At 47.5% G+C, this 16,003-nt stretch overlaps 2 protein-coding genes across 2 annotated transcripts; both read right to left on the bottom strand.

The window, feature by feature from the left end:
* Positions 1-1,650: 1,650 nt before the first annotated feature.
* On the bottom strand, positions 1,651-9,954 carry ZNF619 (zinc finger protein 619). Its single transcript, XM_054595880.1, has 6 exons — positions 9,837-9,954; positions 8,395-8,492; positions 7,769-7,853; positions 5,933-6,109; positions 5,232-5,345; positions 1,651-3,087 (listed from the first exon to the last, which is right to left on the bottom strand). Exons 1-6 carry the CDS (start codon positions 9,952-9,954, stop codon positions 1,655-1,657), a joined length of 2,025 nt encoding a protein of 674 aa, XP_054451855.1. The 3' UTR covers positions 1,651-1,654.
* A 1,990-nt stretch (positions 9,955-11,944) lies between these two features.
* RPL14 (ribosomal protein L14) lies at positions 11,945-15,451 on the bottom strand. The gene is made up of 6 exons (XM_054595752.1): positions 15,369-15,451; positions 14,757-14,858; positions 14,035-14,129; positions 12,647-12,746; positions 12,506-12,559; positions 11,945-12,285 (listed from the first exon to the last, which is right to left on the bottom strand). The coding sequence occupies exons 1-6, from the start codon at positions 15,369-15,371 to the stop codon at positions 12,001-12,003; spliced, it is 639 nt and encodes a 212-aa protein (XP_054451727.1). The 5' UTR covers positions 15,372-15,451; the 3' UTR covers positions 11,945-12,000.
* Positions 15,452-16,003: the final 552 nt, after the last annotated feature.

Genomic DNA, 16,003 nt, shown 5'->3' on the forward strand with positions numbered 1-16,003 from the left:
GCTACAGGTAGGTAAGTTTGGTTATTGCCTTTTAGTCTCTTGAATTTTATGTATTGCGCAAACCTTATCAAGGAATGAAAATAAAGAAAAACCCCTCCCGGGCTGGTGCGGCTCAGTGGATTGAGTGCCAGCCTGCAAACCAAAGGGTTACTGGTTCGATTCCCAGTCTAGGGCACATGCCTGGATTGTGGGCCATGTCCCCAGTGGGGGGCATACAAAAGGCAACCACACATTGGTGTCCCTCTCCCTCTCTTTCTCCCTCCCTTCCCCTCTCTAAAAATAAATAAAATCTTAAGAAAAATCCCAAACATCCCACCAATGATTTAAATTTCTCCCTGTGCTGAGAGAACTTTTGGGGATAATGGAAATTTTCCGCATCTGGTTACCTAATTGTATTCATTTGTCACAACTCACCAAACTGTGTTCTTGAACACGGTAAATTTTACTGTCTATAAAGTATATGTCAGTAAACCTGGTCAAAGCCCAAATCAAAATGCCTTTCTATGCCTTCCCTTGCAGACATAATTTTATGGTGTTATAATAACACTGTAATACTATTTTTAGTACTGTATTCTCACATAATTTTTTAAATACTTTTCCACGTTGCTACTGTCCTGCAGCAGTGATTCTGAGAAAGGTGAGGGTCTGTAACCACGGGATGGAAAATATGGCCAGACCAGTGAGATCATAACGTCTGGTAAAATTAGCCTCCTTTAAACTCTTCTTGATATTACCAAAGTAGTTCATTATAAAATTAATGTAAAAGTACCACCACTCACAAATTCAGATTTCGTCTCGGGGAGGTGGAGTGGGCATGAGAATGTCAAGGTGCACACCCACGGTGACTGATCAGGAACTGACTCTTCTGAGGCAGGAGTTCCAGCAAGTCATTGTTGGGTTTCTCTTCCTCCCTCTGGTGCTCATCAGTGTAAGAGGCCAAGTTCACACCATGTATAGTTTGTACATTCCTATACCCAGGCACCGGCCCAAAACTGCACAAGCTCCCAGCCATTTTTCATAGCTACGTAACTGGGCACTAAAATTAAAGCTTTGGGTGGAAATAGCAAAGAAGCCCAAGAGAAAAAAAACAGATCACCTTCTAATCATATTCTTTCCACTGATTATATCCTTGTCTATTGCTTGATCACACAGGATCCTTCTGATGTTCATTATCAAGGTAAAAAAATCCAAGTTTCAGATTCCCCACAGTGAGCCTCACGACTGGCCCACCAAATGGCCCGCCTTAAATCCTGAAAGCCGTCATTGGATACTTCCTGATTACTTCCTCACATGGACTTGGCAGCTTCCCCACCCTTCATTTCTCAAATTACAATGGCCCATCTCATTGTAATGCCATACTCCTAAAACCCAGAATGTTCTGCAAACTTGAAACTCCGGCAGCCCCAAAAGGCAGGCACAGGCTGATGGTATAGGTCAACAATGGCCATTGTAAAAGACGAAATACTACCATGTCCTCCCCAGGGGATAGAAGAGAGTAATCAAACATGGTCCTTAAATGTGAGAATGTACGACGGCGTTGGGAAAACAATAATGGCTTACCTAAGACCAAGAGAGTATCAATAAAGACGTCATCAGGAGCCATGAAAACACTGAAAACCCAGGTGCACTGTGAGAGTTGAGAACATGCGGGAGCTCACGGGGAGTGAGACAAAGGGTTCAGGCTACAAGAGGATGACTTCCCAGGGGAAGCAAGATCCTGAAAGAAATGCAGTATTTGGACAGGTGCAGAACCAGCCATGTCAGATGAGGGGAGCAGCATGAAGAGCGGCCCAGAGGAAGGAAGGAGCCCGGCGTGTGGGAAAGATGGGGGAGCTCCTGGCATGGCTAGGGCAGAGCACGCAGCAGGGGAAGGCAGAGCAGAGGGGACTGGGGGCGTGACTACAGATGGCCCCATGGCTTGGGTGGGTTTCTTCCTGGTATGCAATTTCTGATGCTGAATGAAACTTGCGCTCCATTTGAAGGTTTTCCCACACACCTTACACTCATAAGGTTTCTCCCCCGTGTGAACTCGCTGATGCTGAACCAGGGTGATTTTCTGATTGAAGGCCTTCCCACACTCCTGGCATTCATAAGGTTTCTCCCCAGAGTGGATTCTCCGATGTACGGTAAAGCGGGAGCTACAACTGAAAGTTTTCCAACATTCACTGCATTTATAGAGCTTCTCCCCAGTATGGAGCCTCTGGTGCTGGAGAAACACTGCGCTCCGGCGGAAGGCCTTGCCACACTCCTTACATTCATAGGGCTTCTCCCCAGTGTGGATTCTCTGATGCTGAATCAGGACGGAATTTGAACTGAAGCTTCTCCCACACTCCTGACATTCGTAGGGCTTCTCCCCAGTGTGAACTCGCTCATGGATGATGCAGTCGTAGCTACACCTGAAAGCCTTCCCACAGTCCTTACACTTAAAGGGCTTCTCCCCAGTGTGGATTTGCTGGTGCCGAATAAGTTTTGAGTTGTAGCTGAAGGTTTTCCCACAGTCCTTACATTCATAGGGCTTCTCTCCACCATGGAGTTTCTGATGCTGAAGGAGGTGGGAATTCTGGCTGAAGGCTTGGCCACATTCCTGACATGAGTACGGTTTCTCCCCAGTGTGGATTTTCTGGTGCCGTGACAGTTTTGAGTTATATCTGAAGGCTTTCCCGCATTCTTTGCATTTGTAGGGCTTCTCATTGCTGTGAGTCCCCTGATGCCGGTGAAGGTCTGAATGTTGACAGAAATATCTGCCACATGCAGCACGGTTATAACACACCTGTTCTCCCAGGAGGCCCTGCTGTGCGGTGAGAAGCGTGCAGACACCATTGCTCCCTTCCGATTTCCTGGCTATCCCTTCGCTTTCGACGGTGAAGGATTTATGATCCTGGACCGTCAAGTCTGTGCAATCTCTTTTCTTTGAGTTCGTTTTCTTCCCCGTGCCACACAGCAGTGGCTTCTCTAAACTGTCCTTCAAGTGAGGGTGCTGGGAAGCATCCACCAGCTGCATTTCTGCTCTCAGCCTGGGGGACCCTGGTTCTTTGGGGATGTTCAGCTTTGGAGTTTGCTCCTCATAGTCAATCTCAGTTTTACCACCTGGTGTGATAAAAAAGAAAATATTAGAGGCACTTATTTGCACTGGAAGGGGAAAGGGATTACGCGTTATTAGCTTGCCCTGACACGGTTTGGAGACAGAGCCACCTGGAGGTGCCCTGCAGGGAAAGTAAAAGCACTAGAGGTGGAGAAGGCAGGCAGTGCTGTTAGGAAACAAAACCAGTGCAGGCAGCAGCAGCTGTTCATTGAGACCAATGGATAAAGAAAAATGGGAACGGGGTGGAGCAATCGCAGGAACAGGAAGCGCCAACAGAAAGTAGAGGAAGCAGGAGGAGAGGAAAGAGATCTCTGCACCGGAGGAGAGGCTGCTGGGTGAGCAGCTCTAGCACCTCACAATGTCCAGAGTGCCGAGAGATGCTGTCTGCAGCAGTGGGTCCCAACGCCCAATCAAGGCGTGAAACTGTCCCCATGCTTTACAATAGCCTGTGATCTTTACAGAGATGTCCCCTCTCTCAAGCCCGGCTGGGGAGCGCACAGTCTGTACCTCTGCTGGTTGTGAGGGGTCACAGAAGGATCCCTATTTCAAACCCATGAACTGTATTCTGGGAGAGAGACTTATCTCTGAAAAGAGAAAAGACATGCCTGGTGAAGAGCCTTCCAGGGTTGGAATGGCCACTGGTGGGGCACAGGGGAACCTTGTGTTCTCACTGGTGGCACTATGACAGTGAAACCTTTTCAAGCGTCAGAGGTCTGACAAATGAGACTTCCAACTTAGTGTTTCTCAAGCTTTGTGACCAGGTTTTAGATCCTGACCCACCCACACATGCTTACCCTCACACATACACAAAACTGAAATGGAAACAAGAGTTTCACAAAACAATACCTGTAATGAAAGTGATGCACACAAAATGGACTATTTTTGGTCTCTTTTATTTAAGTCAAGTACAGTCTAATTTTTAAATGCCAAGCGCAACTCATTGACGAGTTGCAGCCCAGAGTTTGAAAAACAGGGTTTGAGATTCTCAGGAAGAGGGGCGGTCCTCACCTGGGAACTCGTCAGAAATGCAAATCCTCGGGCCCCACACCCGTCCTGTGAATTAGAATCCCTGGAGGCGGTGCCCGCCACCTGTTTTCACAAGCCTCACAAGCGACTCTGATGCACGCTAGGGTTTGAAACGCTCGGATCTAGAAACTAAAAAGGGCAGTAGAGCTGTTCTTTTCATTGCGCCAGGCTGCACTGTCCAATAAGGTGGCTGCGGCGATTTAAATTTCAATCAATTAAAATGGAACAAAATTAAAAACTCCGTTCCTGAGTTGCACCAGCTGCATTTCGAGTGCTCATGTGGCTAAGGGCTACCATGCTGGGCAGCCCAGTGGCATACCGCTTTTGTCACTGTGGGCAGTTCTAGTGGATGACACCGGCTAAAGCCTTTGGCGGGCTAAACAGACCATGCGCAGCTGTGGCAGAGGGAACACTGCGAACTGCAGGCAGGAGGCTGGGAAAGGCTTTTTACCCAGGTGACCTCATGTGCGGGGGTCAACACAGAGGCACGGAGAAGACGGAGTGTATGAGAGAGAGAGAGAGAGAGTGTGTGTGTGTGTGTGGTGATGAGGAAGGTTTACTGAGGCTCTGAAGGGCATCGGGCATTGAGGGAGTATGAGAACAGAGCCACAGGAATGAGAAAGGCTATATGCCAAGTCTCTGGACGGTTCTTTACATGTACCTGCATTGAATATCTTTCAAAACAAAGAAACCCTTCATTCCCAATAATTAAGCAGCCGTTCTTTCCAAAGCTAATTTATATCTTAGTGTTTAGGAATTGGTAAAAATTCCATTCTTATATACAGTTTCACATATAAACACACACAGATATATGAAATGTTCTCACAGAAACAAGTTCTTACTGTACAGTATTCCTGTTCCTACACTGACCCACAGAAGCCTAGTTTCACCTAAATGTTTGACATCCTTCAGCTTTTCAAAGAAAAAGGACAGAAAATGAAGTCTTTGGACTGCTCTTCTCTAGTTCAGGACTGAAGCTCTAGTGAGGGACACTTTCCTGAATAAGAACAGCCATTTTCACCCCCACAACAGCCATACGATGGAAGAAAAACCTGTTTCATGTTAAGTTATAAAAAGACAGGAGAAGGCAAGGCTGGCAAGGAAGGCGGTGGGTTCTGCTTACCTGCGCGGATGCCTCTCTGGGCCTTTCCCCCAGTGGCTGCCCAGGGGTCTGGGCCCTGAGGTGCTTCCCCTCGCTCCAGCTGGAATATCAGGTCTGGTTTGGGAAATGGGAATGCTGCCAAAGGAAAAAGTAAAGGAAAAGGAAGCTGAGGAGAGGCCCTGCTGACCCCTCTAAGCCCGCCCTCTGCGTTGCCAGGTGGACAAAGGAGTGGATGTCCCAGGAGACTAAGTGAGGGCAGTGTGGCGAGAGTCAGGGATCGAAGGGAAGTTCAGGTTGTTCTGCTCCGGGGGAAGCTTATTTCCGCTCCACCTGGAAGGACAGAAAGCTCCCACTGTTGTCGGCGGCATACACACGGGGGCCGCGGAGACTCTTACACAGAGGAGAGAGGGCCACGGTCTCTTCCGGGAGCCAGAAGAGTGGCAGATGAAGGCGGTTCCACCTGGAATCTTCTCAGCTCTCTGTGCCCAGAGCAAAGCCCCTTTTCAGGACAGTCCCCACCAGGACACTGGGAGGAGGGGAGTTTTGTTTAAACCAAAGTGAACCTAGACCTTTCTCTATCAGCTACTCCTGCAACTGGGGATCAGGGAGCTCAGCGCAAGGAGCATCAACCCTGCTGGTATTGAAAGGTTTCAGAATGGCTGAGGAGGAAGCCATGAGCCCTGGAGGCAGGTGCTGAGTCTCAGAGAGGAAGGAGGGCTTACCCAGGGCAGCCACATTGGCGTATGTCTCCAGCATCACCTCCCGGTACAGGGCCCTGTGCGCAGGGGCCAGGCTGGCCCATTCCTCCTCGGTGAAGTACACGGCCACGTCCTCAAAGGTCACTGACCCCTGAAACGACAGGTTCCTGCTCAAGCCCTTTGTAAGGACGGAGGAGGGGCCTGCGCTCCAGAGAAAGGACAAATCTACTGGGGTCCATGGCTCTGAGCCCCATGGGAGGTTTGTGCCAACAGAGAGTCACGCAGCAGCGCAGGCAGAGGCAGCACTCCGCCAGGGCTCTCCCATCAGTGGGCACACTTCATGGGCGCCGCACTGTCGTCCCAGGCACACAGTCCCGCACCTGCTCTCGTCTACCTGGTGACCACATCAACCCCATGTCTGGTTCTGCGGACCAGGTCTACTTTGCTGACGCTCTCCAAAGTGAGCGCAGCAGGCAGGTGCCTGCCTTTCACGCTGCCTCCACCCCTCCTGGAGCCCCCAGGGCCCCCCACTCTGCTTCTCTCTAGTTCCCTCCTCCCACCTTTCACCATAGACGGAGTGGCGATTCCCTGGGCATAGAATTTCTTCACTCTGGACCTTCCTCCCTCTTTTGGACATCTGGCCTTATCAGAAAGCTGGTTGTCCCTTGAAAGGAATGTGCAGTCACCTCCTCTTTTCCTAACAGACCTGACTCCAGGACAGCATGGCCGTCTCTGACCTTGAACATGGACCTGCAGCCTGACCACCTAAGTGCTGTCCGCCTGCCAACGCCACCCTCTTTACCAGGGGTGTCTCTTTCCACTGCCTGCTGGGGCCGTTTCCACCTTTGCAAGGTGCTTCAGGCCTCTGTGCCTTGTCCTGTGTCATTTATTTTTATACCAAGTATTCACTCAGTCATTAGAGCACATCTGTGAAGTAAGGATTATTATTCCCATGTTTATATGGGAATCAGTAATAATAAGCCCTTTCAAATAGACAAAAGGGGGTACTCTTTATCTGACTATTTATTACAAGGTTGGGTAAGAAAGCAAAAATTTCAAATGAATTGACCGCTTACTTCACTTGGTCGCCCTGTGACTTGTCTTCCTGACTCACACTGTCCACTGTCCCATCTGTCATATCAGTCACCTTCGTTCTGTGCTTGGTCTCTTACAGGTGGAAGAAATCACTACGGAAATGCTAGGGGATCTGCAGCCATCATTGCAAAGACTGGTTCAGACAAGAATCATCAATGGATGCTAAATCTAGAACGTCATATAACACCTTGACCCGGAAGTTTCAATGTGTCTGGTGTGACTGAGGACCTGAATTTCTAATTGGAATTCATTTCAATGTAAAGAGGAACTCACAGCTAGTGCCTATCTTAGTGAACAGTGGACAACTGACCCTTCCTGATGCCAAATGTTAATATTCTGTCTTTACTTCCTTTCGTGTCAACAGCTGGCAACATGGACCTGACCTTCCTTCCTCACATTTCAGCTTCTGCCTCTCCACACCTCTGAGACACCTCTCTTACTACCAACTCACTCTTTGTTCTTTTCTAACAAGCCCACCGGTAAGGCCAAAGCTGCTCATCTGTGCACCATCCTTGCAGTAGGCAAGAATATAGTCTCACTTTCTAGAAGAATTTCTTGACCAGTGCTTCCCTGTTTCCCAACCAATCTGATCCTCCCAAGTTTACCTATTCTCCCGCATCGACTGCCCTAACATGAGCCTTTGCCATACTCTACTGATCCATCCCAAGCCAAGCTAAGCACGGGCCTGGCCAAGTTAGGCTGCTGGTCCTCGTGACCTTTCATATACGGTCGGGATGTGGAAAGCTGGAAGGAAGGTCAGCTCACCTGGGACCCCGCTCTCTGGAGCATGGCTGATGACCCTGGCTTCCCGCACTGCCCTCTCTGTGTGGAAAAGCAAGAGCCTGCAGAGCTAGGGGAGAGAGAACCACAGTGAGACTGACCGTCTTGTTTCCCACACTTGTGGCCTTTTCCTCCCTCAACCATTGGGAACATATTCTTAGGACGGCCTGGATGTTCTCAATGCATCCTTTCTAGTCATACATAGGGTGCTGCAGGTGCTTCCTTTGTACACTCTACAAATTTGCATGGTGAGGCTGGAAATTCCTAAAAAGAATATCTGTGAAGCAAGAGTCAAGAACTGCAGTGGATTCTTAGTTTTAAGAAAATTCCTGGCCCACTATGAACGCATTGTTAAATAGCTTGCACTGAATGCTTCTAGTGATCACAGCGAAGACCTGGCGGAGCTTCGAGAGAGAAGCCAGACTCTGGACCAATCGCCGGCTGCAGGACAAAATGCAAGCGATGTTCTGGCCCCGGAATGGATGGGGGGTGGGGGGAGGGAGGAAAGGGTAAGATGCTCAACGTCCAGTGGACGAGGGGCGACCGTGATCTCAACACAACACCCCGTGAAGCAGGCGACCCGCAAAGTCACCGGCCCCCACCCTGAGTACCGCGAGCCAGAAGATGCTGGACCAGCTCTTCGAGGCAGGAAGGGCGATGGCGCCTCTGCCGGAAGAGGGCAAGGGCCGGGCTCCGGGGGCCGCGCCTCCTGGAGACGGGGAAGCCGGGCTACCCTCGGGTAACAGGGCTCGTGGAATCCGGGGCCGCTCACCCTGAGCCGGGGCAGCCCAGCGGAACTTAGCCAAGACGGAAGCACGACCAGCAGGCGCTCTCAGCGCCTCTCTAGGAAGCTTGGAGGCTGGCCCTTCTCAATGGTTCCCTCAAGCCAGACCTACCCGCTCCCGCCCCCACCACCCCGCCCCCCGCCCGCACCCTCCTGCCCAACCAGGACGACTCCAGCACTGGCCCTTCTCAGTCATTTCCTCTATGGATTATCGCCGCATCACCCCGAGCTGATGACCTATCTGTTCAAAGGACAGGTATTCCTCATTTTACTTCCCGTGATGCTCCGAATTCTGGCTCTGCGGATCACTAGCAGTAACTTAACCTTTTAATGAATTTATAGCCCCAGTCTCCTGCTTATTGGCTGATTGACTGGACTGTGACCTAAGATCAGAGATTATTAAGCCTGGGGTCTGACTGTCCAGGTTCAAACCCTAACTCCACCATTTATCACGGTATGGCCTTGCGCAAATTACTTAACTCTGTGCTTCAATTTCTCAGTTGAGAATGCTTATGGTTTCAAATGTATAAATGGAAAGTATTAAGTGAGTCAGTCTATTCGTGTACAGCAGTTGTAACAGCTTCTGGTTCTGTACTGGAAGTCAAAATAATTGCTAGTTCTGTCGTTGCTGACATCAGAGTGTAGTCATTCGCCACTTAACTGGGATACTTCCTGAGAAATGCATTGTTAGGTAATTTCGTGGTTGTGCAAACATCTTACTACACTGTCCTAGATGGTATAGCCTACTATGCACTGAAGCTACACATGGTAGTCTGCTCCAAGGCTACAAACTTGTACATGTTCCCGTACTCAATACTGTAGGCAATTGTAACCCAGTTAGTATTTCTGTATACAAATGTATCTAAACAGAAAAGATATGGTAAAAATACAGTATAAAAGATGAAGAATGTACACCTGCACAGGTCACTCACCATGACTGGAGCTTACGATGTGTGAGTGGTGAATGAGTGCGAAGGCCTAGGACATTACTGTAACACTACTGTACACTTTATGAACACTTTGCACTTGGGCTGCGCTCAATTTACAAAATCAAGCATGAAAGAATGATGCAATCAAGAGATGCGACACACAAGATACATAAGGCTGCTGCCCACATGAGTTTCACGGCGAACTTTTTTAATAAGTAGAATGTTGTAAAACAGACATAGTAAAAAACACAAATAGTACATAGTTTACTATCAAGTACTATGTACTGTACATAATTTATGTGCTACACTTTCACACAACTGGCTGAGCAGATTTGTTTACCCCAGCACCACCAGGAACACGAGTTGAGCCACAACGGTGGGACAGCTGGGCTGTCACTAGGGGATACGGCTTTTTCAGCCCCATCAGTCATATGGGACCAGTCGTATACGCACTCCATGGTTGACCAAAACATTACTCCGTACCTCGTGATTGTATTCCTGTGTACAGCACCTTTTTAATGACACACTGCATTACTTTTCTCTCGTTGACATGGGAAGAACCATGGCAATGGTGCTTCCTCCTGACCAGGCACTGTGCAGGTAGCGGAGCTAGTCCTGTGTCAACTTGCCTGTTTATTTCTGCTGGGCGAACCCCAGCTCATGTTCCAGACTAATCTCATCCAGTTTACTCATCCAGATGAATGGCTTGGTTGACTGCACTTTCCAGCAGTATCTGCTCCAGAGTAAGAGCAGGGCACTAGATGTCCTTCCAAGTTCTAAAGGAAAATCATTTTGAAACCAGAACTCAAAAGCTAATCAATCACTGATACAAGGTGTGACACTGTGACAAATACTTGGTCTTTGTCCAGCTCCTGATACCAGAGGCTTCTAAAACCCTCATAACCTTTTTGTGTGCTAATGACTGGTGCCTGCCAGATAGCTTCAGGGTCAACAGAGGAACCAACCGTGGAGTTGGAACCATGTGGCTTGAATTTTCACCCCAACCCCACTGAGAGGCTAGAGATCGAGCTAAGCACACATGGCCAGTGACTTTAATCCATTATGTTTAGATGAGCCTCCAAAAAGACCCTAAAGAGGGAGATCTTCTAAGACCTTCCAGGCTGGCAAACACATGGAGGCTGAACCGAGGGCGGCAAGGGGAGAGGCTCTGTAGGCCCCCTGCCTGTCACCTGAGCCTGAATGCATCTTCTTCCGTCTGGCTGCTCCTGAGCTATGCTTTGTAGTGCACTGGTAGCAGTAAAGCGTTTTCCTGAGTTCTATGATGAACTGTTCTAATAATCAAACCACAGGCAGTTGGTCCAATTTATAGCTCGTCAGTCAAATACAAAAGGCCTGGAACTTTCGGCATCTGAGGTGGGGGTTGGATGCTCACTCCTGGTAGTCAAATGTCAGAACTGAATTGTACTGGCTGGTGTGGGGGAGGGCGCCATACATTTACTATCAGAAACGCTGTAAAACATAGTTCATTTAAGGCCGAAATAATACTTTCAGGCAAGCAAAGTTAGTTACTCACGAGGGCTAACAACACTAGAGGGTGCAGTAAGTGAAAATCAACACACAAATCCAATTAGAGGTAGGAGAGGTAGCACCAGTGAAACCCCAAAACCAGTAAGATCACTGATGTAGCCTACTAAATGGCCCACCACCACTTAGGTGGTTTAGAACACTGTCAAGGCGAGGGACAGTGAGGGATGTCACCAAGCTTGATAGCCCCAACCTTCCTGTTGCCAGTCTCATTCCCCAAGATTCAACCCAACAGCACAATGACCTACATCTGAGGTGTCACTCCATTTAAAAATGCTCAATGGCCTCCTCCAGTCCCCCATGGTCCGATCTAATCTGCTTATCTTGCTGCTGCAGCCACCCTTCCTGAGGCTCAGGCCATCCTTCCCCTCACACAAACTTGTAGGTTGTAGCTTAAGATCCCAATTTTTCCAGACAGTTACTCACCCCTCACACAAGGACAGGTAACCCAAAATTGCCTGTACTTCCTCTATCACAGAAGTTGCTATGCTATTACCACTTGCTTATTAAAACCAACCAAAAATGATTTTGTCTGCTACAGTCAGGTTCAGGAAACCAGCTTTAGTTAGAAATGATAGGCAACCAGAATTTATATTGCTTCTATCTTTTCCCAGTGTATTTTTATAAGAAATATAAACCCTTAGGCATCACTAGCTGCTAGAACTTTATGTACTTACAGGAAATATATTTGTACAAGAAAAAAATCACCTGGTGCGCTCACCATCGTGATTTCCAATGAAAACATCTAAGTGGCCACCACCTGGTGTGATGGCTTCACGCCACCTGGTCCTGGGCAGAGAGACAAAGGAACTGAGTCCCTCATGACTACATCAACAACCGTACTATCATTCTGTTTCATAATCCCTGTCCCAGCCAACAGACTTCAATCCACAACTAAGCAGATTTGCCAGCGTGTCAAAAAGAACCTTTATTACTTTTAAAATAGCCTCTTAATGTTCTTAGGCTTTCTTGCCAGATGCCTTTGGAGCAGGTGCTTTCTGGGCTGGAGCTTTCGGACCCTTCTGAGCTTTTGGAGGCGCTGCCTTCTGGCCTGCGGCTTTCTGGGCGGGAACCTTCTGGGCTGGGGCCTTCTTGCCTGCAGCGGTCACCTTTTTGGCTGGAACCTTTGCTGTGGCTGCTGCTGCTGCAGCTGCACCTTTAGCAGCAAGTGCTTTTTTGGGAGAAGCTTTCAGAAGAGCTGCCTTTTGAAGCTTCCTAACTTCAAGCTTGATTATTCGGTTCCTCTGAAAAATTTCAAAGTCAGTATTTATTATATATGTGTACAGAAACTTTTTTGTCATATATATATAGATAGATATATGTTGTATATCATGCATAAAAGACGACCCTTATATCTTAGACCCCTACGAACTCAACTTTGGTCTACTAAGCTTGGGCAAAGAGAATTACCAAACAAGCTTAGATTTAAAACTGTAACAATCTTTTAATAATTTAAAAACTTACCATTTTCTTTGCCTTCATGACTTTGTAACGATCAAAATCTGTCATCTTGGCTTTCTGTTTAAAAAAAAAACAAAACCCTCATCACCTTGCAACCCCTCAAAAAAAGAAGAGATCAGAATCCCAAATACCACAAGTTATTACCTTTTCTCTGGCTTCAATCTTCTTAGCCCATCTCGTTGCTGCCCATTTTGTATTGATATCTGCCTTCTGCCAGGCTTGTCGAACATACTTCTGGCGGGCACTAGAAAGAGGCAAGACCAGAGATTAAGAAGTCAGCTTTGAAGCCACACAGACTCAAGGACAGCTTTGTGCCCTCTGAAAAGCAGAATGTATATCCCCATTAACATAGAAAACTAAGCAAAAGGATGCCAAAAGTACCCTTCTCATTTCTAATACCTCCAGCTCTAGTGTCTCAAAAGAACACATACCACATGTCTTTTACTTATTTGGATGGTGTTCACTAAGCCAGGACACCTTATAATCTCAAACACACAATAAAAAACGCAATCCATGTTTACGATTTAAAAATGACCTCTTAGCGTGTCTAGAGTATCACTCCAAAGTAGCAGACATGTAGAAAACAATTTCCTTTCATAAAGAATACAGTAAACTTAATCCTTAGGCTTAATACTTTTATTTTGTACAAAAATGCTTAAAACTTTTTGGCCAAACCTCATAGAATCCAATTATAATCATTTTGAAATTCCTCCCAAATATTTTGAGCATTAAAACCCAGTATGCTTAAAAAATAAACTAGTCACAGCACATGTCCCACTGCATCCTACTGTCATTGCAGTGAGATAACTGTATGGTGACAGTGCTTTAACCTCCAGCCTGTATCATGTCAAGGAACAATGACCGATCGTCTCAACTCCTCGTAAGTAGCTGGGAATAGAACCACTTCAGCAGCTGCTATGAGATGATGTATGTTAAATAGTTACAGCAGCTACGAAACACTCAACTAAGGACGGCTCGAGTATTAGGAGACAAGAGTATTTTTGTTTTGAAACTAAAAGTGAATAATACGAACAGGAAACCAGAATTCCTTAGGAAAGTCTTTGCTGTGTATATACTGACGGAAAAAAAAAGGGGGGAGGAACGGCAAACCTCGGATAAAGACAAAGCCAGGGAACTACCAGATCACAGAATATTTAAAAAGGAAATAACACCTGTTCACTACATTGTAAATCCCTTTCTGAATTGCTCCCAACTTCAACGTTTACTACATTCTCAAGGGAAAAACAGTAAAAAAAAAACCCTGTTATTTCAATTAAACTAAGAAAACTTTTTCTACTATAAACAAAGCTGAGCCCTGACCAGTGCAGCTCGGTTGGCTGGGCACCCTCCTGCAAAGCAAAACATCGCTGGTTCGATTCCTGGTTAGGGCAACGCCTATCCATGTTTCTCTTCCTGCATCAGTGTTTCTCTCCCTCTCTTTCTCCCTCCCTTTCTCCCTCCCTTCCCCTTTCTCTAATAAACAAATAATTTTTTTTTTTAAATCTAGGAGGATATGGTTGGTGGATAGCTACCTGTGTGGGAACTTGAGGATGAAGTCAGTGAGCTGCATGCATTTGAAAGGCATAGCCTGTCTCCTTACTTGAGTGCAAGGTCCATCAACCAGAGCCTAGAATACATTAAAAATATATATATATATATTATATATATATAAAAATCTCAGAGCAAAACCTAACAACACTCAAAATGGATAGTCTGTTTATTATGTCCTTTCAGAATCTAATCCCTACTATTTAAACGGCTTTTTAGAAAATTAAACTATTAGAAGTAGTACCGCATATAACCCAACTACATATAACTTACTTGACAATTTTCAGTCTTCAATCCTTCCATTCCTAACAAACAACTTAATGTTCATTCACAGCCCTCGGTCAATCCCTTAGTTTGTGGTTTTCAAAGTAAGTGACTGACCAGAGCAAACAAGGACTTCCCCTGTGTTCAGCTTTGTTTTCAACTCCCTGTATATACAGGAACTCATTTAAACCCCACCGATGTTTCACTTATTAGAAGTGCTGGCTAGTTTAAGCGGCAGAGGTAATACTCAAACCCAATAGTACTGGCCAAAGCAAGTCTGTGCCTGAAAGCCCTACCCGTGTGCACTGCCTATTTTTCTCGAAAGTAAAATAGAGCCATCAACCACAGTACTCCTACCTCAGCGGGCTGCTGGGATCATTACCATCCTATACTGCATACCATCCACTAACGCGTGGAATCGTGACATTTCCCCCACACTTACCCTGTTCTGATCGATAACATCTACAATTGCGACCAGTTTCCCGGCGTGGGGCCCAAAGGCGACGTAAGCCACCCGGCCAACCTCCACGAAGCGCCTGAACACCTAAAATGAGCGGGGTGGAGAAATGAGAACAGTGAAACTCACTACAAATTCTCCAGTTTACAAGGTTTTTGCAGTTTACAGACAACGTGGCTCAGTACAGCGAAAAAGAAGGATGAGAGAAACACGCTCAAGTGCCATGGGTCGACCTGGATGGACGAAATCCGCGGGGGCGGCGGCAAAAGCTGCCGTCTCGCCGGCCTCCAACGAGGCCTCTGTGCCCCCGCCCGGCTTGGCCCCGGCGGCCTGGCCAGGCAAAGCCACGGGCCTATCGGCCCTCCAGCTTTGGCGGCGGTGGCGCGCACGCGTGGCCCAAGCGCGGCAGGCCTGCAGGGCCCTCCACGCGCTCAGGGACCGCGCACCCGGGAAGCTCCCAAGCTTCGTGCTCCACCCGCCCAGAGACCTTCACCACGCGTTACGTAGATCCCGCTGGGCGCCATTCGGGACCCCCGCCCAGACGGTTGTGGAGCTGGAGGGCGGCCGGACCAAGAGAACCCCGGCAGCCATACTCACCATGTTGGCGGCGTTCGGCGAGAAGGAAGAGGGCCTACCCAACCTTGCGCATGTGTAGAAGGCCGTGCCCGCCCTTGCGCCAAACGGGATGCCGACGTGGGCACCGATTGGTTATGGCTGAGGCTGCGTGCGCATGCGCACGCATGCTTAGTGGGAAAACGTGGCGGAGCGGGCGCTTGAGCCTTCCTGCTTTTTCGTTATTCAGAACGAGATCGCTTTCGGTGATCGGGAGCTCGAGGTGCGGCAAGGTTATCTTAGTGCCATAGAGAGAAGAAGAGCACAGAAGTTATGACTGCAGTGTAACTCTGTCCACATTCTATTTGACTTCTTTTTTAACATGTGTCCCTCTTCCACCACTCCCCGCTTTCCTGATATTTGACTAAATGTTAGTCATGGCTTAGTACTAGATTTTTTTTCTCTCCCTATGTAACCGCAGTAATTCTATTAACGTTTAATTTTAAAGTAATTCAGACTTACAGAAAAGTTGCAGAACTAATACAAATCCCATAAACGTTTCTATTAGATTCCCCAAATGTTAACATTTTATGTTTGCACTATCATTCTGTCATTTTTTTCTGAACCATTTGGGAGGAAATTGCAGACATGTTTCTTTATAGCTACACTGTTAAATGTGT

This window comes from Pteronotus mesoamericanus, unplaced genomic scaffold (genome assembly GCF_021234165.1).
Source record: "Pteronotus mesoamericanus isolate MK-2021 breed Mesoamerican mustached bat unplaced genomic scaffold, CSHL_Meso_final scaffold_54, whole genome shotgun sequence".
Classification (NCBI taxonomy): domain Eukaryota; kingdom Metazoa; phylum Chordata; class Mammalia; order Chiroptera; family Mormoopidae; genus Pteronotus; species Pteronotus mesoamericanus.

Excerpts from the sequence above, each read along its gene's own strand:
- RPL14 (XM_054595752.1), bottom strand. Across the intron at positions 12,747-14,034 it reads ATCCTCAAGTTCCCACACAG|TGCCCGCCAGAAGTATGTTC; the intron begins GTAGCTATCCAC and ends GCCTCTTTCTAG. Across the intron at positions 12,286-12,505 it reads TCATGAAGGCAAAGAAAATG|AGGAACCGAATAATCAAGCT; the intron begins GTAAGTTTTTAA and ends GAAATTTTTCAG.
- ZNF619 (XM_054595880.1), bottom strand. The coding sequence starts at position 9,954 with ATGGAGTGCGTATACGACTGGTCCCATATGACTGATGGGGCTGAAAAA. Across the intron at positions 7,854-8,394 it reads CCAGCATCTTCTGGCTCGCG|CTCTGCAGGCTCTTGCTTTT; the intron begins GTACTCAGGGTG and ends TCTCTCCCCTAG. Across the intron at positions 3,088-5,231 it reads CCAGAGAGGCATCCGCGCAG|GTGGTAAAACTGAGATTGAC; the intron begins GTAAGCAGAACC and ends TTATCACACCAG.